Genomic DNA, 24287 nt, shown 5'->3' with positions numbered 1-24287 from the left:
TTTGTGGCAAGAAATCTGAGTTAGGAGGAGACATGTTTTCTGCATGAACTTGATATTGCAAATGATAATGAAAACACAACCTGATTTCCATCCATCTAAGCATATGAAACAAGCAAGACTCAAACAGAAAGCTCCCCAAGACAACCTCTTACTGAAACCAAAGAAGCACCGGAGCCTATTTATTAGACTGAAAACTGAAAACCTTATTTGGAACATGTCCTTCTGTTGTACCAACATTACTCTACGGGAATGGGTTCAAAGATTGAGCTCACCATACACTCTTCATTAACTTGGCTTTGAATACCAAACCAATCACCGTATTGATAGATACGATGAGTACACCGAGTCATTGCAGGCCTTCTTACAAGAGCTGAAAAGAAAGAAAACCCCAGTTGGGATTTCCCTCTTTTATCTTGAAATCTCAAGCAATCTTCACCAGCTAGAGTGAGGAAACGATGGTGGTATTGATGGCGTTAAGCTTGCAGTCCTGTCCATCCTGGATTTGGAGGTCGCTGGGATTTCTGTGATTTGGACTTTCTAATTTTAAATTGAAAGTCTCAAATTTTTAACTGATTTCGTTTCTCGTTATAAATCATTAGCAGCACACGACCTCAAATTAATGATTATTAAAGGTTTAAGTTGAAATGTGCAAGATTAGGAGTAAACATAGTATTTCGGTGTTCCTTTTTAGTGTCTGCAACTCTAAAATACTAGAATTAGCTTTGGATAAATCCAATTTCAACTAAAAATTAATTGTAAGTCGAAATATTGCTAGGTAAACAATATTATTATTCGTGTGAACAAAGAAATATACCATTATCTGCAATCACTGTTTGCACAAGACAAAATCAAGATTGTTAAAAAGTGTTGAATACATGCATATGTAAGACAAAATCAAGTTTGATATAGGGTTGAAACATTGTTAGCAAGATTCTTATAAACAAGAGTAAGTCAACAAAATGCTTCGAATAACAGTATCAAAATGAAAAAAGTTCCATCTCAAAAAACTAGAAAGATGAAGATGGTGAGTAAACTATAATTACAAAAATAATCATATTATATATATATATATATATATATATAAGTTTTATACATATGTTAATAAAAAAAATTAAAAATTAAAGAATGACGACTGCCACCACCCAATTGACTCCACCGGTAGTGATGACCATCTCCAATTAATTTGTGTTCTAGTTATTCCTAAATTTTCTTATTTAGGGACTTGCTAGGCAACTTTGAGTCTTTCTTTCTTATGTAATGTCAAAATTCATTATTTTTTTACTTCCCTTCAATCACAACAATGTTTTAACCATTGCAAACTTTCCCCATATCGATAATCTGCTCACAAACTCAGACGACCTTGTTGTTAGGTGGTGAACACTTTGAAACGGCACACTTTGATATGAAACTTGTTACCATTTTTTTATTATTATTATAAAAAATAAGTTTTTATCTGAAAGTTGATATGCATTTATTTTTATTATAAAAGACACATCACAAATATATAATTTAATTCAAAAATTGTTACAAAATATGTCACAAGTATGAATTTTTTAAGTTTTTGCGAAAATATATTAAAGTAGATTCTTACAAATTCTCCATATAAGAATGGAGAGTTACAATTTAGAGAGTTATTAAAAAACATATGTTGAAAAGAACAAATACAAAGCAAAAAAAAAACCCTTTCTTTAAATAGTGGATCAGATTTTGAAGTGCATGCATGACTTTAAGTTTAGTCACTATCACCTATTGTTGATATTGTTGATGTAACATATAAAGATCAAAATTATGAAATTGTATATACAAATGAATTCCAATTATTTAAAGACGACCAAAGAATTAGAAGAAAGAAATAAATAAATAAGAAGTCAATTCTCTCTCAGCTCATAAATTTTATCTTGTTCATACCAAGATTTCAACCTAAAAATTCCAAGATGGAGTCTTAAACTCTAGCCGCTGGAATCGGATATAGTAAAACAAGAACAGTAATTAATAAAGATAAGTTAATAAACAGAGAGCTAAGGAGACATGAACATATATTTTTGAACTAACAAATCCCAAAATTCACCCACTTCTAATATATGATCTGGATTAATTTGTGTTGTTGTAGAGGCAATAGTTGAAAGTTGAAAATCACTATAAAATTAACATATATACTACAAGGATATCTATCATAAAATTATATGCAACTTAAATTAATTAAGAGACAAACCAAAAATAGTTTACTAAAATTCTATCACCATAGTAAAGAGAAGTTCAAAATTGATGTTATAATTTGTGTAGCTCAAACACGCGTGCACACACACACACACACACACACACATATATATATATATATATAGTTTTTTAAAGTGTTGAAAACATAGGTACATACATTCATTCTGTTGGTGCAGGAGTGAACTTTATAAGGTCAGTCTCCTGTTGACAGACGCCTCCTGGGACAAATGTGTGTGGGCAGTCGATGGGTGTAAGAGGCTTCGCCTTAGCAAAACATAAACGAATTTCCAGCAATTGGAGGGTTCCGTCCTTTTTATTGCATTGAATTTGGGGAGTTGCTTTAACTTTTTCTTTGACAGCATTCACAATCTCTGTTGCTGGATAAGGATCTTCTCGAGGTACAACCTTTGTGCCTTTCAATGGATCATAATTATAATTTTGGGCAAGTGTTAAGGTAGCGCCGAAGTATTCCACAGGCTTGTCGGCCGGATAATCTGAACAAATTCCGTGGTTCTTCCATTCATGTTTCCAACTTTCTGCACACATGTTTATATTTTCATAGTTCTTATAGTTTGGCCAATATTTTTGCAAAGTCGTTTCAATGGACTTCAATAGAGGCTGTAAATTGAAGAAAAAATATATAATTAAAAAGCACAAATAAATAGACTAGAAGCAAAAAAGAAGATGTTATAGATACTGACTCTTACATTATCAGACACTAATTTATGATGTGGTGATTAAATCTCTAGTGTGAGGTTTCAAGTTATGTTGGGATTTATTTGTTTGGAATTACAGAGGGTTACTTGCGTTATTTAATTACTCTAATTAGTTTTAAGCAAAATAAATATATAAGAACAATAATTTGCTTACCAAAAGATTTTTGGGGTCTGTAGGAGTGACATCGGTACACTTGTTCTTTTTGGGATCATATGGAGGCACTTGCGTGTCATCCTCATACATTGGCCATAAACCATGGATGGTAAAATACCCAAGGGTATCAGGTTTACACTCCAGACTGCCCTGGTTACATGCAGAAGGTGGCCATCGGAAGCTGAGTTTGTAGAAGCTGAACTCTTTATTATCCCTTGAGAATAATATTGCAAGAAGTAAGATGATAGCAGCTAGCAGATAAATCAACAGTAGACACCGATTATCCATCTTCTCTTTCTCCTTTTCTCTGGAACAGCGAGGAAAGGTTTTTAGATCTGTTTATTTTAGAGAGAGAAGGTGAGGGTCGATGTTAAAAGAAACTTGTTGCTAGTTTATTTAGGAAAAGTCCTTCTTTATTGTGTGATTGGTCAATTTATTATCATTATTTTTTTCTTCTTCTATAAATTTGGTCTGGTCATTCTTTACTTTTCTTGTTTGCGAACTTGCTAGGAAATTTCCAGTCTTTGGTTGTTGTGTATTTAGTCGATTTATTTATTACTAGCCTAGGCCCATGCGTTGAGTTCGAGTTTCTTTCTACCCGCTTTTTGCTTTCTCTTTCTACTTCTCTTTTTTTTTTTCTTTTTCTCTTTTTTCCTATGCCCTTCACACGTGATTTGAGAAAAATGCCTCACATTCTTTTTAAATATATTATAAATTTTTTTAATCAAAAGATTTATCCAATTTTTATATTTTTTTAATTTTATTTAATTTAATCTCTATATTCAAAATTTAAGTAATTTAATCTATTAATTTTAAAAATTACTTCAATTTAATTTTTTTCCTAACGATATTTAATTTTGTCGTTAAATGATGACATCAACGATAACATTATCACTGACGTGTCACATTTGATGATGTGACATTAAGATGATGATATGGCATGCCACGTGGCACCTAGTGATGACGTGGTAATGTCATGTGACACTATACCATGATGTAGCAATGTTGGCGTGACATTGACATGACAACATGTCAGTGCCACATGGTAAATTAAAATTTTTTTTAAAAAAAAATTTTATCATGTCATAAGGATTAAATTGAACAAACATATATGGTACAGAGATTAAATTGAACAAAATTGTGATGTTGAGGGATTAAATTGTACAAAATATTTAAAAATATATAAATCTTTAAGTAGATTATTGATATGCTTATTAATAAGCTCGATATTTAAGTGTAAAAGATTTATGGTGTTAAAAAATACATATTAACATTTTCTTACTTGATTATTTGATTCTAGAATATGTAAATTAATTTATCTTTTTTACAAAAATTAAGTTTGAATTCTCCTTCTATAAAAAAGATTTGAAAAAATTCCATACTTAAAATCAAATTTAGATGAATAACTTACATTATATTAAAATAAAATAATATAAAATAACTAAATATGTTGATTTAGTTATAATTTTTAGAATTTACAAATACACATTCTTTTGAAATTATTCAACTCTTACCAATTTACTTTTTATTTAAATTTACTCAAATTAGCAAAATATGTTAATTTAGTTACAACTTTCACAAGTTACAAACACACATTTTTTTGAAATTATTCAACTCTTACCCAATTTACTTTTTATTTAAATTTACTCAAAATTTCTTATAAAATAATTTTATTTAAATTCAAATGCCACAATCAAATTCTACGAAATTAAAATTAAAATTATTAATTTGAATTTACAAAAAATTTATTAATAAAATAAAATATTACAAATATTTATATTTATATTTAACTTTATCAACCATATAACTTTACAGTTATATTTATAGTTTTTAATCTAAGAAATTTTAACTTAAAAAAATATAACTTGAAATATTAAACAAAATAAAAAAATAAAAAATAAATAAATAATTCAAAAAGTAGAGTTCAGATTCTATTATTGTAATAAGAGGTTTGTCATATCCAAATTAAGCAAGTCGAAATAGAGAATTATTTTTATAATTATCGCTAACTTCATATATCTGTTTTTCATTTTTTTAAAAGAAAAAACTAAATCAACATATTTTACTAATTTGACTTTAACTTAAGTTAAAAACTAAGTTAAATAAATTTATCACTAGCCTGTGGCCAGGCGTTGCATACTAGTCTCTTTCTACTTGTCTTTTTCTTTCTGTTTTTTTTTCCTTTTTTTTCTTTTTTCCAATGCCTTTCACGTGGGTTGAGGATAAAGCCTTAAATTCTTTTGGAATATGTTATTGATTGTTTTTCAATCAAAAGATTTATCTAGTCTCTATACTTTTTTAATTTTATTCAATTTAATCTCTATACTCAAAATCAAAATAATTTAATCCATTAATTTTGAAATTACTTCAATTTAATCATTTTTCTTAACGATATTCAATTTTATCATTAAATGATGACATCAACGATGATGTCATAATTGATGTGTCACATTTTGATGATGTGGCATTGAGATGATGACATGATATGTCACGTGGCATCTAGTGATGACGTGGTAATGCCACGTGGCATCTAGTGATGACGTGGTAATGCCACGTGGCACTACACGATGATTAGGGATGTCAGTGGGTACCCTACTCAATTACACCAAGCTAGGGTACTCCATAAACGGTTTCAAGTAGGGTTCGGGTAGTGATTTCAGTACCTAAATCTGGTTCGGGTATCACCCATTGGGTACCCATTACCTGAATCTGATTACTATTTATAAATATTTTATTCTTATTTTAATAATAAAATTAAAAATTTACAATTTTTACCAACTTTACAAGCAATTTTTTTTTGTTAAAAACTAACAAATATATGAACACGTGGCACTACATAATAATTAGGGATGTCAGTGGGTACCCTACTCAATTACACCGAGTTTGGGTACTCCATAAACGGTTTCAAGTAGGGTTCGGGTAGTGATTTCAGTACCTAAATCTGGTTCGGGTATCACCCATTGGGTACCCATTACCTGAATCCGATTACTATTTATAAATATTTTATTTTTATTTTAATAATTAAATTAAAAATTTACAATTTTTACCAACTTTACAAGTAATTTTTTTTGTTAAAAACTAACAAATATATGAAAAGTATGGTTATTCTAATTATTAATATGATGACATTAATATATTTAAATTAAAAAATTATTAGATTGTTAATTATATTTAAATAATTTGAATATTATATCATATTATAAAAGAAAATAATTACTATTATATATATATATATATATATACTTTTAATATAAATATATTTACTTTCTATTTTGTGTTAACATTACAAAAATTATGACTTATAAATTATTAATGATAATATATATACCATATTTATATAATCTTATAATATATATACTTAAAGAAAGCTTTTGAGATTAAAATAGTTTTGGAACCTAAATGTTTTGTTTAATTACATGAAATTAAGAACAAATCCTTATAATTAATTAAATTAATTCATGAAACTATTATTATTAATTAACTTGTAATGTCTTTTAATATATATAGTTTATATATTGTGTTAATTTATAAGGAATATAATTACTATTTTATATATTAAAATATTTTTTATGTATGCGTGTGTGTATATATATATGTACTTTAAATATAAATATATTTAGATTTTATTTTGTATTAACATTGCAAAAATTATAACTTATAAAATTGTTAATTACAGTATATATACTTTTGTTTATATAAACTTATAACATATAAATTTAAAAGGAAGTTATGAGATTAGAAAAGTTAATTGGGTATCCATGAAAAAATTTTAATAATTTTTTATTTAATTGGGTATTTAAATGGGTTAGGGTAATTATAGGGTAGTGGGAATATATTAAGGTTAGGGTTAGGATAATAATTTTTAAATTATTCGGGGTAGTTAATAGGGTTAGGGTATGTGATTTTTAATAGGGTTAGGGTTCGGGTAACTTGAAATTAACGAGTACTCTACCCATTGACATCCCTAACGATGATGTGGCAATGCTAATGTGGCACTAACATATCAATATGTCAGTGCCACGTGACAGATAAAAAAAAAATTTTTTTTTTAAAATACTGTCATGTTATAGGGATTAAATTGAACAAAAATATATGATACATGGATAAATTGAACAAAATTGAGATGTTGAGGAACTAAATAGTAAAAAAATTTAAAAATTATAAATCTTTAAGTATATTATTGATATGCTTATTAATAAGCCCAATATTTAAGTGTAAAAGATTTATGGTGTTAAAAAATATATATAAATATTTTTTTACTTGATTATTTGATTCTAAAATATGTAAATTAATTTATATTTTTACAAAAAATAAGTTTGAATTCGCCTTCTATAAAAAAAATTTTGAAAAAATTTCATACCTAAAATCAAATTTAGATGAATAACTTGCATTATATTAAAATAAAATAATATAAAATAACTAAATATATTGATTTAGTTATAACTTTCAGAATTTACAAATACACATTCTTTTGAAATTATTCAATTCTTACTTTTTATTTAAATTTACTCAAATTAGCAAAATATGTTAATTTAGTTACAATTTTCATAATCTACAAACACACATTCTTTTGAAATTATTTAACTCTTACCCAATTTACCTTTTATTTAAATTTACTTAAAATTGCTTATAAAACGATTTTATTTAAATTCAAATACCACAATCAAATTTTGCTAAATTTATATTTAAATTATTAATTTGGATCTACAAAAAATTTATTAATAAAACAGTACAAATATTTACAGTTATATTTAACTTTATTAACTATAAATGCAGTTTTTAATCTAAAAACTTTCAACTTAAAAAATATAACTGAAAATATTAAACAAAATACAAATATAAAATATAAATAAAAAATTCAAAAAGTGGAACTCAGATTCTATGGTTGTAATAAGAAGTTTGTCATGTCCAAATTAAGCAAGTCGAAACAAGAAATTACTTTTATAATCATCGCTAATTCCATATCTCCGTTCTTCATTTTTTTACAAGAAAAAATTAAATTAACATATTTTGCTAATTTGACTTTAGCTCAAGTTAAAAATTAAATTAAATAAATTTCAAATTTTTATACTATTATAAATAGAAGCAAAAAGAATTTATTTAATCATTTTATATTATTTTATTTTAACGTAATATAAGTTATTCATCTAAATTTGACTGCAGATATAAAATTTTTTTATAGAAGGAGAATTCAAACTTAATTTTATAAAAAAGATAAATTAATTTGCATATTTTAGAATCAAATAATCAAATAAGTTATGCAATCTTTAATCAAATATTTATATATATTTTTTAACATCATAAATTTTTTACACTTAAATATTTTGCTTATTAATAAGCATATCAATAATCTACTTAAAGATTTGTATTTTTTAACTTTTTTTTCAATTTAGTCTCTTAATATCTCAATTTTATGCAATTTAGTCCTTATATTATATATTTTTATTCAATTTAATTCTTATAAAGTGGTAGAATTTTTTTTTTAATTTGTCACGTGGCATTGACGAGTTAGTATGTTAGTGCCACGTCAGTACTATCACGTCATCATATAATGTCACGTGACATTGCCACGTCATCACTTGGTACCACATGGCATGCCACGTCATCATTTCAATGTCACATCTTCAAAATGTGACATGTCAGCAATTGCATCATCTCTAACGTCATCATTTAATGGTAAAATTAGATGTCATTAAAAGAATGTATTAAATTGACGTAATTCTCAAAATCAAAAGATTAAATTGTTTTGATTTTAAGTACATAGATTAAATTAAACAAAATTGAAGAGTATAAAGATTGGATAAGTCTTTTTGATCATTTTTTCTCCCTTTAAATATTTCATAATAATGGTTTAAAGGTTGAAAACTTTCCAAATAATTTGCTCACAAGCTTGACTTTATATTAGGTGGTGCAGACTTTGAATAGGACACTTGATCTAAAAGTTGTTACAATTTTTTTTTATTATAAGAAAATATGTTCCTGAGAGTTGATACCTATTTATTTTATTATAAAAGATATGTTACTAAAGTCAAAAAAAAAAAAAGATATGTTACTGTGTTTTAATTCAAAAGTTGTCACGAAATAAGTATGAATTTATGTTTTTACATAGATATATTAAAGTAGATATTCAGTATATAAGAATGGAGTGTTTCAAGTTTAAGAATTATTAAAAAAATGTTGGAAAGAACAAATACAAAACAAATAAATCCTTTTGCTTGATAACTTTTATGAACATTACCTTTTAAAAAAAAACTTTTATGAACATTGGATCAGACTTTGATGATATTATTCAATGATCAATACAATGATTTGGCTTTTTTTTTAAAAGAAAAAAAGTCAATATGACCTATTATTGATACATTGTTGACATAACATATAAAGATCACAATTCAAGATCAATCTTTGGGTAAAGTCACCGATGTAAGAGTTTTAGGTCCCAAATTTAAAAAGATGACATATTTTTATAATAATAATAATAATATAGTTAATTATATTAAAAATATATAAAAATTAAAATAATTAATAAAAATATTTATCTATTTTGTCATATTTAATAAATATTTATTTCCTCTCACTCCCACATACTTATTAATTCTGAACTAATTATCTCATTTTCTATTAAAAATATGTAAAATAAAAAATAATTAATAAAATAGTATATTTTTTTACTTTTTAAATTATGTATCTAATAAATCTAAATTTTTTTATCACTTTTCAACTATTTTTTTTAATTTATAATATCCACTCTTAAATTTTTCTTTTGTCAGTTACTCTTTCTTCCTTTTAATTTCATATTTCTTTCAAATAATACACAAGAAGTCTGTTTTGTTATTATTTTTATAAAGCTGCGAGCTTCATTTACGATTTGTAATAAATATTCAACAATTAAGTACTATTATTCTAATATTTACAGATTTTTTTATTTTTATTTAGAGTTTATAGTATATTATTATATTATCTTTATTTTATGTGATAATTAATTTATTTAAATTAGAAATTTTGATTGTTGATTTTATATTAATCATTTAAAAGATATAAAATGATTATAATAGTTAAATATTTTTAGTATTTCATAATAAATATTTGAATATGTTAAATCTAAAATATGAATTTAGTTATTCAAAGTTTTAAAAAAAAATTCTTTAATTTCAATAAAAATGTCTCATTGAATATTTTGTTTTAAGCTTATGAAGTTATTGAGCCATCACTGTCACAATTATGAAATTGTATATACTAACAAATTCCATCCACTCAAAATCGAAAAAAGAACCACAAGAAATAAATAAATAAATAAATAAAAAGCCAATTCTTTCTCATTCCATAAATTTTATCTTGTTCATATCAAGATTTGAACTTAAATAGATATAGCTAAGTAGACATGAACATACATTTTTGAACTAACAAATTCCAAAATTCATCCACTTCTAATGTATCTGGATTAATTTGTGTTGTTGTAGAGGCAATAGTTGAAAGTTGAAAATCACTATAAAATTAACATATATACTAAAAGGATATCTATCATAAAATTATATGCAACTTAAATTAATTAAGAGACAAACCAAAAATAGTTTACTAAAATTATATCACCATAGTAAAGAAAAGCTTTGGAATTGATGTTATAATTTGATTTTCCTCAATTTCCCTTTTTCTCTTTTTTTTTTGTCTAAATGGGAACTTTAATCGAAATTAGAGAAAATTTATGATTGTGGAATCATCATAGAATCATAAATTTTCTTGTCTTAGATTCAATATTATAGTGTGTAGATTTCATTAAATATTTTTTTTCGTTGTTGATTTGTTTGTTTGACCTATTTATGAAATCATACTATGGAATGGAACCAAAATATCCAAATTAAATATATTTTTTAATTGAACCCAAAAGTCTAAAATTAATAAATTTTGTTCCCCTATCATGTAAAACGTATTCGGAGAAAGGTCTAGAAGTGGAGGGCACATTGGCTACAGTTCTCATTCTCAAGCAGATAATGTGAAACACAGTGGAACCTGAAGGAGATTTGATATTGCAAAGAACAATGAGATTGCCTTATTCCAGGTTTTATTGGGTTCATCGATCTCATTGTTGCAATTTGATCTCCTTCATTTTCAAACGCAAAAAATAAAAATAAATCAGAGAATTGGGTATTCAAATGGAATAGTTCAAGGGAAAAAATGAAGAAAAAGTAAGGGAATAAATTGGAAAGGAAAAAAGGAAAAGGAAAAGAGAAAACAAAACAAAAAACCAGAAACAGAAGGAAAAATAACTGCCAATTTTTTGACGTCAGAACAATTTTTAGAAGCTTTCCAAATGCCAAAGTTACATGTGTTATCGTATCTGAGCTACTTGTATCCTGTCTTGGATTCTCTTCTCGCGTGGCCCATATCATAAAGTATAGGGTGGGGGACGGGGAAATGGGATGAGAGATTCTTCCATTTCTGTCTCTCAGGCTTTCTTACAAGAACTGAAAAGAAAGAAAACCCCTGTTCGGATTTCCCTCTTTTATCTTGAAATCTCAAGCAATCTTCACCAACTAGAGTGAGGAAACGATGGTGGTATTGCTGTGGTTAAGCTTGCAGTCCATCATCGATTTGGTGGTCGCTGGGATTTCTCTGATGATTGGGTTGGGGATTTTTGCCTTCATTGCTTTTGTTCTTTGCTCTGCTGCTTTCTTGCACCATGCCAAAAGTGCCTCTTAATTTCATGTTTCAATGCTCGGGTAATGCCTAATACTCTCTCTGAGAACACCTTTTGTCCTTTTGTTCTCTGATCAGCTTCTGGGTGTCTAAGATTTCTTTGATTTCAGTCATATATTCATTTTATTGCTTTATGATTAGTTGTTTATTTGACCAGTAAGCAAAGAAACAAACTTGAGAAGGGGGATTTGGTTTGAGGAATTAATCCCACTAGGAAGAATTGAAATGTCTGGTTGCTTTTTACTACTATATTTGGCTACCAGGAAACAGCTAGACACTCTAAAAACAAACTCAAACCTGTCAAATTGCAAACCGTTGTGAACATTCAGCTCATTTCATTGCCAAATATGCTTATGAGGCTAGCAGCACTGATTGACATGGTTGTGTTGTCAATTTTAACGTTCATTACTTGTAGATGATGCTGATAATGGTGAAGCAATTGATGTAGCAACATTTTGTTGGAGAATAGTTACAAATACAATCACTATTGGTATCACTGGCCTTCCTGACCACCATGGCAGGCTGGGGTGCTAACATCCAGAGTCCTGCAATTAGAAGCTATGCATTCCCCCACAGCCCACCACTCCTCCAAGAAAGGTTGTAACTCTTTTCCTTAACAACCATTTTACAGCAATAAATAAACTATATCACTAAAAGTTGTTCCATCTTGTTGCTGTGCTATCAATGGTTGAAAAAAGAAACTACTGAAAAGAAAAGCAATAGAGAAAGGAACCTAATAGGACTAAAATAATGTGGTATCTTCATTCTCACTGTCCTCAATTCTCTTTGAAAAACAAATTTCTGTGAGCCATGATTCCTGTAACGGACTTTCTCTGTTCCTATCAGGTGGAGGAAGACTGATGAATATAGAATGAACCTATATAACCTTTTGCAGTCCCCTCTAACAATCTTGAGGTTTTCCCCCCATTCTCTTCTGCCTCATTATTCTTTATATGTATTTTTCTTGATCTGCACCATCTCTTCTCACTTTTAGTTTCTATTCCTGCTTTCTGCTTGGGTGCATTGAAATTTTATTTCAATCCGAAGACAGAAAATATAATCACCTAGCTCTGAGCATATTGCAGACAAACTATCTCATCACACAAAAACTCCCAACTCATCTAAGAAGAATATAATAGATAAGGAAATGCTCCAATTTTTATTGTGAATCCCAGTGTTAGCCTTTCTAAATTATTCTTACTACATCTGTATCAAGTCCCATTAACTATCTCTCTAAATGAATCTTCATTGGCTTAACCTTTTTAAGGCTAGATCTTGTCATTCCAGTCTTTCAATTAGCATTTATGCTTGGAGTCCTATCGCTCCTTACTAAAATGATTGCAATGCTTGCCTTCCCCATTTTGAGTTTCATTAGTGAATTATTACCGAACGAGATACTTCTTCTGATTTTATCAACTGCTTTAGCCATTTGTTTGCTTGCTTTATCTGCTTTAGTCATGAAACATTGCTAATTACTACCTGAATCATGCAAAAGCAAAATGGGATGAAGGCAAATCAAGCAAATTGTAACCTCTGTATCTATGTTTCAGGTGTCGAAAGTGGTAAATCAGTAGCAAGTTTGAAAGCGCAGTTTGTTGTTTCTTGGGGAAAAAGTTCCTTTGAAGCGGACTCGATGGTGGATGGGTTGTGATCTCAGTCTTTATGTATCTAAATTGACAGTGTAGGAACTCCACCTGTACTCAACAATAAAAGCTTTCATTGCAACGAATTGAACTGTGGTTGAGATGAAGGCAGTTTTCCTTTGATATACTTTGGTATACATCTGCTATATTATACCCTGCACAATTACAGAAGATTCAACTATACAGTATTATTTTGAAGTCGCTTTAAAGCTTTAAAGCTAATCAAGCAACTATAACTTTCAACTCCACAATCAAATATCCTTTCTCAAACTTAAAAGCAATATGCCTGGAATTTTTTCTGATATGAATTTTTGTTGAAGTATGGATAATTATCTTATACACTGGAGTTTAAATATCTAAAAATGATTGAAAGATAACCATGATTCGAAGAAACAAAAAATTGGAAAGAAAACAATACTGTATTCATTTCTTCTTTCTCTGCTTTCTAGAGTAGACCATGCCCCGGATCCCGTCAGGATCAGCCACAAACCCGAGAGGCCTATAGAACCCCAACACCCTCGGCTCCGAATACAATGCAATGTTACAAATACCCTTCTCCAACAATTCCTCTACCAACCGTTCCATGACAGCTTTCCCAAGCCCGATTCCCTGGAACGAAGGGTCCACCACCACGTCCCATATTATAGCATTGAAAACCCCGTCACCCGTTGCTCGAGCAAAGGCAACGGGTTTCTGGGTCTTCTTGTACTCAACCCAAAGCATGGATTCCGTGTGTTCCAGTGCCAGCTTGATCTTTTCCGGGTCACGCCTGGGGAATCCTACGGCTACGAAGACGGAGTTGAGGTGGTCGAGGTTGAGGTCGGAGATGGTGCGGCGGAGGAAGAAGCCTCGCGACTCGAGGTCCTGGTCGGAGATGGAGTATTTGCATGTTGTCGTTGGGAAAGGGAAGGTGGGGGTTCGGAATGGGGAGACGATGCCACGTGAAAGCATTGCTTGGGACAACGAGAGGAGGGGAGAGTGGATAACGAAGATGGTTTTGCTTCCGATTCTGTGGCTGTAAAGGGCGGTTGGTCGGTTGAAAACTAATAGGATTGGCGGGAACTTGTGGGCCATGTTTATTATTATTATTAATTAGGTTAATGAGTATTTAAATATTGTTTAAGGATAATTAACAAATTATTTAAAAATTAATTTAATGTATTATTTTTACCAAAAATAAGGCATTAATTACACATTTTTTTCTTATTACAATTCAAAATTTCAAGTTGAAAGATTGATTTTTTTTTGAAAAGAAATACATGGTTATGGATATATGTTTTTTTTTTAAATCAATCTAGAGATTGATTTAATGGGTTCATTACCTTTAATCAGATTTTTATATTTTTAGTTTAAATTAAATAAGACTTTATGAGTATTAGTTAATTAATTGTTATTAAATAAAATATTTCTTATCAATTTACGTAACATCAACGTGAATAATAAAAATATTACATGATTATATCGGTGTATTACGTTAGTATTTATTATAACATATTATATTAACATCATATGACATAAAATAATAAATTATATTTTAATTAATAATAATTAATTAATTATTAATTATAAAAATTTATTTAACTTAAAATAAAAATAAAACTTTTGATCAAACGTTTTAAATAATTTAAAGCTTTTTAGATATTATAAAAAAAAGCCAAGAATTAATTAAGTACGGCAAATTGATTTTAAGTTGGCGAGGAGAATGGGTGTACTGAACTCCAAAGTGGCGGTTCTCAAACATGCACACCGAACCCTTTGGCGGAAATTAATCAATTCTGTGATTTATTTGTAGCTAAAAGCCTAAAAGAAAAAGTAAGTTTAAATTTATGGGGTATTAAAAGTAATTTGCCAAAATAAAACGGGTAATTTACAAATAACTCAAAAGGACGGGTGCCATTGATTGGGATCTTGTTGGTTGGTCCGTGATAGGGTCAAAACCACCTACCCCCCACGACACCCAATCCAATTGAGAAAGCAAAACAACATAACAACAATTCAATTTTGAAAGCTTAACCTCCATGTGAAACAAGTTCACACCCAAAATTTCTTGCTGTTATAAAACCAAGTAATTTTCCAATCAAGTTCCTCTGTTTTCTGCAAAACCCACTTCGAGTTTTCCATACCTTCGGGCTGTTTTCAGAGGTAAAAAATGCTTGCTTTATCTATTATTTATGTGTACCCAAAGGCATATTTTCTTGAATTACTGATCTGGGTAGTCTTTTTTATGTCTTTTGATATTAAAAAATCATATCTTTGATGGGTTTGTAAAGTAATAATGCACTATGTTTCTGTTGCTGCTGGTCTAAGATCTCAAGAGCTATGCCGTCTCGTTCTTTTTGATTGATTCTTTTAAAGTACTTTGATCCCTTATCCTCTGGTTAATATTTTATTTCTCAAATGTTTAGGCTGATGCTTTATAGATTACTGCTTCTTTGTTATGGAGTCATTACATTTGAAACTTGTGATGTATTCTTCTTAGGACATTAAAGTTGATATTTTCCTTTTGGTTCACTTGCAATGAGAATCACGGTTGTGCAGAATCATGAATTTGTTGTTAGAATTTGTATTTTAGTTTCTTTCAAAGTTGCAGATTATCTTATCATACGGTCGATTCACATCATTGGATGTTGTAATGATATTTGATGTAGTTATTGTTCAAATTGAGTTTCAAGTAGCTGTTTTGCATGTTCAGCATATCCTGGCCTTTCAGCATTGGTTATTCATTTAGAGTCTGGGAATTTTCAATAAATATTTGGAATTCATTCCTTTTGTCTTTCCTTTTTTGAAGAATGATACTCGATAGATTCTTGAAGATAAATTAGCTCATACTGTAAGGCATACACCCTAGGGATGCAGAGAAAGATGTTAAGAGCTCCTTTAAATACTCTGATTTTTTATTGAAATAATCATCATAATAATACCGACTTAAATAATTCACATAGCCCATGTAGGTATAGGAAGGTACCTAAGAAAGTGATTCCACTTTGAAGACTGATCCTAGTATTTAGAGTATTTTGGCTTAGACATAATTTCCTTTTACACATAATGCACGTAAACTAAAATCTGTATGATTTTCATAAAAATACTAAGCCTTGAGCTATTCTTAGGTAAATCAGTTAGCCTGATCTATTGACACTTAAATATTCATAATTTCCTCTCAGAAAACTTTGATTCATGTCTGTTTGAAGCATAGAAGAGGAGATATCTAGAGTTTTTCCTACTCCTGTATGGCTTGCATGGTAGTTTGCTCTCAATCAATAAGTTTGGTTTTGAATTTGACTCTGAACCCAGACTATAGACTTACTTCCACACTTATTCCACTTGTGTCATTACTTCTAACTGCTAATGAGTTGAACTGCACATTTGTTTTTAAGACACCTGTTGTCAAAGAAAAGGAAAATAAAACCTAACTGCTACTCCTAAATGCAAGGAATAGTAAATTCTGCCTGTAGATCTTTTGCTTGAAGTTTTAAAGCTACCTTTTTAAGCATCTTAAAGTAGTATCATCTGTTGTGTTGCATCCTTGTTACTGAATCCTATAGATGCATACAATATTTGTGCATTTTCTTAATCTGTTTTGGCTGGCTTCAATCTTATATTGTTGGGTTTAGTGCCATGAGACTTTGTGCTGTATTTATGCTTTGGGATATCTATATCAGCCTTTACATTTCAGTGTCGCAATGTCTACAAAGAATTAGCCTCAAGCCACTTGCAAAGCTTGTTCTCTCTTTGTTATCTATATAATTCTAGAAATAGTTTTATAAAGTTGCCATTTAACGAATGATGTTAAATTTTATCATCCAGTAGATTATAATGGTCGGCCTTACTAGAATTGGCCTTGCTGGCCTTGCTGTCATGGGCCAAAATCTCGCCCTAAACATTGCTGAGAAGGGATTCCCAATCTCTGTTTACAACCGGACCACTTCAAAAGTTGATGAGACAGTTGAAAGAGCTAAACAGGAAGGGAATCTTCCTTTATATGGATTTCATGATCCAGAATCGTTTGTTCATTCTATCCAGAAACCTCGTGTCATAATTATGCTTGTGAAGGCTGGACCTCCTGTTGATCAAACCATTAAAACTTTATCAGTTTACTTGGAGAAAGGGGATTGTATCATTGATGGAGGTAATGAGTGGTACGAAAACACTGAGAGAAGAGAGAAAGCCATGGCAGAATTAGGGCTGCTTTACCTTGGAATGGGAGTTTCTGGTGGTGAAGAAGGTGCTAGGCATGGACCTTCTTTGATGCCTGGAGGTTCCTATGAGGCTTATAAATATATAGAAGATATCCTTCTTAAGGTGGCTGCTCAGGTTCCTGACAGTGGTCCTTGTGTCACTTATGTTGGCAAAGGAGGATCTGGAAATTTTGTTAAGATGGTTCACAATGGGATTGAATATGGTGATATGCAGCTGATTGCAGAGGCCTATGATGTACTGAAATCAGTTGGGAAGCTCTCTAATGAAGAATTACACCAGGTTTTCTCAGAGTGGAACAAGGGGGAACTGCTGAGCTTCTTAATAGAGATCACTGCTGATATATTTGGAATTAAGGATGACAAAGGAGAAGGATATCTGGTAGACAAGGTTTTGGATAAAACCGGCATGAAGGGTACTGGTAAGTGGACAGTTCAGCAAGCTGCAGAGTTGTCTATTGCTGCTCCTACAATGGCATCATCCCTGGATGCGAGATTCCTTAGTGGTTTGAAGGAGGAGAGAGTTGAAGCTGCCAAGATTTTCACATCCAGGGGCTTTAGTAACATTCTGGCTGACGTAGCTGTTGATAAGAAAAAGTTAATTGATGATGTGAGACAAGCTCTATATGCATCTAAAATATGTAGCTATGCACAAGGAATGAACTTGATACGTGCAAAGAGTATTGAGAAGGGGTGGGGCTTGAAACTTGGGGAGCTAGCTCGGATCTGGAAGGGGGGTTGCATCATTCGTGCTGTTTTCTTGGACCGTATAAAGAAGGCCTATGATAGAAACCCAGACCTGGCAAATCTTCTTGTTGATCCGGAGTTTGCTAAGGAGATTATAGAGCGACAGTCTGCTTGGCGAAGAGTTGTTTCCCTTGCTATCAATTCAGGTATTAGCACTCCTGGTATGTCCTCTAGCCTTGCTTATTTTGACTCGTACCGCAGGGAAAGGCTGCCTGCTAATTTAGTTCAGGCTCAGAGAGATTACTTTGGAGCTCATACTTATGAGAGGATTGATGTCTCAGGATCCTTCCACACTGAATGGTTCAAGATTGCTAAACAGTCAAAAATCTAAAAGTTTTCTGTAGTGGACAGGTGTAACTTGCATCAGTGAAACATTGCCATTGAACTTAATTATACTGCTTAATGGCTCAAGGACTGTAATATTTCATTTTGTTGTCTGGCAATGATATCAACTCAATTTTTGGACACAGTCCTTTTATTGTTCATCTCCCTGTACAAGCCCAGCTGGCATAGTCGTTTTACTTTTAATTGTCTGCCCCTTCTGCAGAATATGAGCTTTTACATTCCCCTTTGAAGGGATAAAATAAGTTCTATCTGCTGCTTGTTGAAAACTGAATCACTATTATATCTTATTTTTCCTGTTGTTGCTTCTTCTCTTGTCCTGGACTCCTTTTTCAGGCCTTTTGAAATTTTGATGCACATATATCATTGTAAATGATAAACTTCGACACCTTTAAGCATTAAAAGAAATTTTGAATTTCTTATACTTGATCTATGGGAAAAGATTCTATAGACTGTTTTGTAGCCTGGAAAGGCCATGCAGCCCTAAATGGGTCATGAATAGTTTAACTAAAGTGCTTTTAAAATCCTTACTAGAAATATACCACACTTTTCTTGGATAAACCCAAGCTCATCAACTTTCATGCTTGGTGTTGCAGGGTTCACTATGAATTTGGATTGACTGATTTTCTAACTCTGCTTTTTCCTACACCAACAATCTGCAGAATTCAAAAACCTCCAACTTGTTCTCCCAGCTTTTCCCTTCTAATTTTAAGGTGGGGTTGGTGGTTGGATCACTTTTACAAGCATTGCTTTGTTTCACTACCGGCGATGATTAGACCTAGCCCCCCTCCAGTCCCCACAGCCCCACCATGTTCCCCTTTCTTATGCCCGTTTGAGTTTGTAAAGGGCTTCTTATAGGTGATGCCTTCTCTGATTTGTAGGAGCCTCTGGAGATTTGGGAAAGAAAAAATAGGTAAAATATTTTAATTTTGATCGAAGTTATATAAAAATTTATTATTTTTTAAAATAAACATTTTGTCATAAATTTTTTTTTTTAGGCACGTAAATTTAATTATTAATCAATCGTTACGTGTTTTTATCAATTTAATGATTTAATAAGAGTAAATAGATAATTTTATTTTTGATTAATTTTTAAAATTATTATTATATAATTTTATTAATTAAAAAACAAAACTCCTCCCCTGGGAACCCGAATGGGACTCCCAAGGGTTCGCGTGGGAGTACCGCCTTTTCTTGCAGTGCTGGGGAGTATTTATTTATTTTTTAAAATATAGTAATAGTTTTTTAAATTAATATGAAAGATAGAAATTTTAGTTTTTTTATAATTTTTGTTAACAGTATTTATATTTTTAGAATGGAGAGTTTATTTTAAAAATTAATAAATTTATTTAAAATTTCGATTAAAATTTAAAAAATTAAGAGTATTTTAGTCAAGAAAAAATCTTATGTTTTAGAAGTCTGCTAGTCATATATTTGGGGGCATTATGTGCCTCAAAATGAAGCATACTCAAAAACATGTTGTGATAAGACACAATCACTTTGACAAGATCTTTTAGGTTTGTTGAAGAGGTAATCAGTGCTAATCAAACCATTTCTAGCTGTCTCATCACCAACCAAGTCACCAAGGTCTGTTTCAGCACCTGTTTAAGGCTACAACGCGACTGATCAATGAAAAGTTCACTGCACCAAGTCAAGGTCTGTCTCAGTAGTAAAATAGAATACTTCCTCCTTGCACAGTACATACTGTTGAGTTTGCATCAATCTGCGGACCTCTTGTACGTAGTGTAGTACTTTTCTCCGGAGGGAGACCTATTGCACAGTATATACGGAAGTTTACATTTATTTTTATGTCAGGGGTTTGTATGGTTACTAATATTGTAGTACTACATACTATCTGCCATTCTTTTCATGCTACCAACATATATACGCTATGTATCTATGTATGTATGTCACATACAATCTCTAGCTCTTTTCAATTCTCATGTAACAATCTTTGCAACAGAATTTAATACTAAAAACATTCATAATGATGATGATGATGATGAGAATAGCAGTAACAATAATAAGGAACTTACATAGAACGCATTAAAACACCCTGATATATGCTTCACCGTGAAACATCTATGAGATTCTCTAGCCAGCTATACCCCATTCAACATTGATGCTGATTTTGTGAAATCCTGAGAAACAGAATCAGCAGCCATGCGTCACTAACAGAGTGCTGGGGAAATTTGGGACACACCTATTCTTCCTGGCTCATAATGTTGATTGTCTTCACTTTCTCTCCACCTCGAACATGACTAGCAGCACTAATTGCCTTACGCTCTAACTTTTCCTTCTCAATTTTGTTTCTTCTTTGGTCCCTTTTGATCACCTGTTTGTGAAGTTTTTCTGTGGAGGTGGACTTAAGCATTTCATGCTTGTGACGATCCATCCCCAGATTTTGCTCACTGCTGCATGGAAGTTTGTGATGACTCGGCCCAGAAGAGGCATCTGAAGCCATTGAGTCATCACTCTCATCATCATTGTGGCTGTTACCGTCATAGTTGCCGCGATGATTTTTGTGGTTGTCTTCTTCCTGTTCATGAGTATCACAATCGTACTCATCAATGTAATTGTAGCGATCGTTTTCTCTGGTGGAGGAGCCAATATACATGGTCCAACCAGACTCACTGCTGCTATGTTTTTCATCTTCCATGCCTCCGAGGATATGAGAAGCCTCCATGGCAGCCACTGGAGCCAGCGGACAGGATGCAAAGTTAAAACAAAAGAGAGAAAAGTCTTAGGTTAAGAAAACGTGTTAAATATTTCTAGTACAAAGTGTAGTGTAGAACTTTGTTTATTACCTAGAAAGTGGACTTATAGCTTTGTCTCTCTGGAGTCTTGGCCTTCGTCAAACAAATGCACCTTTACACACATTGGTCGAAGGAACCTAACCCTTACAATGCTCATAAAGCTCTTGCAATCACTGGCTAGAGCAATCCTAGCACCATTAATTCTCTGAATTTAATCACTAGAAGACAAACTTTTGGTGATATATATGTTCCTGCATCTCATAAATATGATAAAAGTCTAAGTTCTGAAACGTGGAAGGAGAAAAGAACAAGAGTGTTTTCACTTGGTTAGTATCCTTCTTTACCTGAAAAATACCAGAACCTTTACCTCTCTGTCTATCTCATTAATAACGAGCAGCGTTTCGTTTAAGGTGGAAATCAGATGAGAGAGAGTAAGAACCAGAAGGTGGAAATCAGATGAGCCCACCCAAGAAACAAGGAGAATATATATTAGACCCATTTTCTTAAATAGGTTAGAACAGTAACTCTTCATTATTTCCTTAATGTTAACATTATTCACTCCTATTTAATTCCTCTGTGTCATGTCACGAACAAGCATCAGTCCTTCCCTTTTTAAATAATGCAAGGAACCTAACAGGGTGGTTTGGGCACTTTGTATTGCATGGGGAGTATCTGACGTTGGCAAAAGGTTGTTTTAGCTTCTAGCCTTCTGTTTTTGTTGTTCCGTTTTCAGTCTTCCCCAAAAGTAATCCCATGTCTTCTTGTTTCTTGGGCAGATGTTAGCAGTAACTCCTCCATGGGGCGGCTGCTGCTGCTAATCACATTTATCACATCGAAAACAAGCCTTGGAGATGCAAGTAATTGTCCTAATTCTTGACTTTATGAAGTGTCTTGTCCCTATTTCACCTAATCATGTGACTTAATGAGCATGCCTTGCCCACCATTAAATGGCCATATCCCTATAGGTTTCTGCTTTTTTGTCTTTTCACAGATTTGTTTCTGCTTAAGCTGACCTAGTGAGGGCCCTTGCGTCATGCTTGCTTTCTAATGCTCACCCTTTTGGGGATCCATGTGCCCCTTCTCATAATTAGACAACGTGGCCCTAAACAGGAAAACTTTCTCATTAATTGCATCTTTGCTGTTTGCTTTACAATATCTGAATATGTTCCCTCATTTAAAACAATGTAGATTATTCACTGTTTTTCTGGGTTTCTTGATTTCCGCAATTTCCATGTTGCTCACAGAATGACCTTTTACATTTGCCTGCTGATTGTTGAAAGAGGCCTTCTTGGAGTCCAGGGATGCAAGCCTGCCTAACAAAGATCAAGGACAAACTAATATCTTCCCAGTTTCTTTGCAACCATGCTTTCTTAATTAGTCTAACTAGTAAAATAATCAGCTTCAATTTTGTCAGAAATAGTAGGCTATCTTAAATTACAAAACCACATGATATTTTTGTTTCTTGTGAGAAAATGAAGACATTCAAGAAGCAATAATAGCCTTCCATCTCACTTAAATAGATTAAACAGGTGATCTGAAGAGCTGTGTCATGATGTGATTAGTCATTGACAAATTGCAAGAGATGATCTATTCAAGGCCCTCACCTAATCAGGCTCTGGCCATACCAGATTAGACACCATTCCTGGTCAAAAAACCAAAATAATGTAAGCTGCCTCATTTTGAACCTCTCATAACCATGGAAATCATGGCTTAAAAATTTTCTTCAGTTGAACAAATTGCAACACCCTGGTTAAGAAAAAATTTAGTGGACGATTAGAACTAAATAATGACTGCAAATTCCCATGAAAAGGGCAGTGTTACATTTGTTACTGCTTGTAATCATTGGTGATTGCTGCAGTGAACTTTATCAAGCAAACCCAATTCTATAAAACGAAGCTGCCACTGTTGAAAATGGTCGACGGATTGGAGCTTCCTCCATTTTTACGTCTCATAATTAGTTCACTCCCTTTTACTTGCCATAATGCTTATGCATTAATGCCAAAACGGTTTCTTAATCATTAATTAACTATCATTAGTTTTCTCTCTAATTTTATTTAAAATTACAAGTAATTTTTTAAAGTGACCCATCCTTTTATGGTGATAATATTTCTCATCCATTTAATTGGCTTTGAATTGTATGGAGTTGCACTGCATCCTATATTCCTATTGATTATAACCTAGTGTTGGGATTCCATTCTAAGGGTCAGAAAATAAGTGGTGGACGGGGGAAGGAGAAAGAGGAGTTGATGGCTCTCTATGCAACAGGGGGAGCCCCCGCCCCCCCCCCCCCCCTCTGGCAATATTCCATGGTGGAGGTAGGGGACCTCTCGGTTGACCCAGAGGTTGCAAATTGTCACGGATATACGCCTTTGGCAGATGAGAGCTAACTGCTAAGTTAATTAGATGCTACATCTGATTGCTTAGTCAAGTTACCTTTTGGAGACTGCCAAAGTTCTGCTATAGCTTTCTTAGGTTTTCTCCTTGAAACCTGTAATTAACCTACTTCAGTTTGCAGCCAGGCATGCAAATAATTGAGCTGCATGACGGTTTGAGTTAACCCCAACTTAACTCAAACTCTGTTAAAAGGGTGAAGGAAATCAAAGTTAAACAGTTGAAACTCCCATTTCCTTCATCCAAGCTGCCACTTTCTTCCAATCCTTCAGCATTAGAGGGTAAAGGTGATTTTAGCTGCAGTGGCAGAAAAAACTTGATTCTCTTATTGTATTCTTGGAGAAGAAATGTTAGGAGAAGTGGATACTTGACCTTGGGAACTCAAACTCAGCGAAGATCCTCGTACTTCCAATGGAACAAACTTTCACTCATTCTTA

At 31.7% G+C, this 24287-nt stretch overlaps 4 protein-coding genes and 1 non-coding gene across 8 annotated transcripts; 2 read left to right on the top strand and 3 right to left on the bottom strand.

The window, feature by feature from the left end:
• Positions 1-148: 148 nt before the first annotated feature.
• Positions 149-3479, bottom strand: LOC18610132 (extracellular ribonuclease LE-like). 2 transcript variants are annotated; one of them, XM_088803420.1, is made up of 3 exons: positions 3088-3479; positions 2375-2835; positions 149-370 (listed from the first exon to the last, which is right to left on the bottom strand). In XM_088803420.1, exons 1-2 carry the CDS (start codon positions 3373-3375, stop codon positions 2377-2379), a joined length of 747 nt encoding a protein of 248 aa, XP_088659546.1. In that variant the 5' UTR covers positions 3376-3479; the 3' UTR covers positions 149-370; positions 2375-2376. The 2 variants fall into 2 exon arrangements, with proteins under 2 accessions (XP_088659546.1, XP_007045688.1); XM_007045626.3 differs by lacking the exon at positions 149-370 and having other exon boundaries at positions 2222-2835; positions 3088-3478.
• A 4475-nt stretch (positions 3480-7954) lies between these two features.
• Positions 7955-8050, bottom strand: LOC148764357 (small nucleolar RNA snoR8a). The gene has a single exon (XR_016024965.1). It is a non-coding gene; the product is annotated as a small nucleolar RNA snoR8a (small nucleolar RNA).
• Positions 8051-11433: 3383 nt separating this feature from the next.
• LOC18610131 (chaperonin 60 subunit beta) lies at positions 11434-13528 on the top strand. 2 transcript variants are annotated; one of them, XR_001926846.2, is made up of 3 exons: positions 11434-11801; positions 12194-12375; positions 13329-13528. XR_001926846.2 is itself a non-coding variant. In XM_088804059.1 (2 exons), exon 1 carries the CDS (start codon positions 11632-11634, stop codon positions 11779-11781), a length of 150 nt encoding a protein of 49 aa, XP_088660185.1. In that variant the 5' UTR covers positions 11442-11631; the 3' UTR covers positions 11782-11801; positions 13329-13528. The 2 variants fall into 2 exon arrangements, 1 of the variants encoding a protein (XP_088660185.1); XM_088804059.1 differs by lacking the exon at positions 12194-12375 and having other exon boundaries at positions 11442-11801.
• On the bottom strand, positions 12737-14443 carry LOC18610130 (Acyl-CoA N-acyltransferases (NAT) superfamily protein). The gene is made up of 2 exons (XM_007045624.3): positions 13840-14443; positions 12737-13576 (listed from the first exon to the last, which is right to left on the bottom strand). Exon 1 carries the CDS (start codon positions 14370-14372, stop codon positions 13845-13847), a length of 528 nt encoding a protein of 175 aa, XP_007045686.2. The 5' UTR covers positions 14373-14443; the 3' UTR covers positions 12737-13576; positions 13840-13844.
• Positions 14444-15343: 900 nt separating this feature from the next.
• LOC18610129 (6-phosphogluconate dehydrogenase, decarboxylating 2) lies at positions 15344-19010 on the top strand. Of its 2 annotated transcripts, none has more exons than XM_007045623.3 (2): positions 15344-15563; positions 17229-19010. In XM_007045623.3, exon 2 carries the CDS (start codon positions 17235-17237, stop codon positions 18690-18692), a length of 1458 nt encoding a protein of 485 aa, XP_007045685.1. In that variant the 5' UTR covers positions 15344-15563; positions 17229-17234; the 3' UTR covers positions 18693-19010. The 2 variants fall into 2 exon arrangements, with proteins under 2 accessions (XP_007045685.1, XP_007045684.1); XM_007045622.3 differs by having other exon boundaries at positions 17226-19010.
• The last annotated feature ends 5277 nt before the right edge of the window (positions 19011-24287 follow it).

Source organism: Theobroma cacao, chromosome 2 (genome assembly GCF_053813885.1).
Source record: "Theobroma cacao isolate CCN51 chromosome 2, ASM5381388v1, whole genome shotgun sequence".
NCBI lineage: Eukaryota > Viridiplantae > Streptophyta > Magnoliopsida > Malvales > Malvaceae > Theobroma > Theobroma cacao.
The sequence above is the reverse complement of the archived record's forward strand: the minus strand, read 5'-3'. Positions and strand labels throughout refer to the sequence as shown.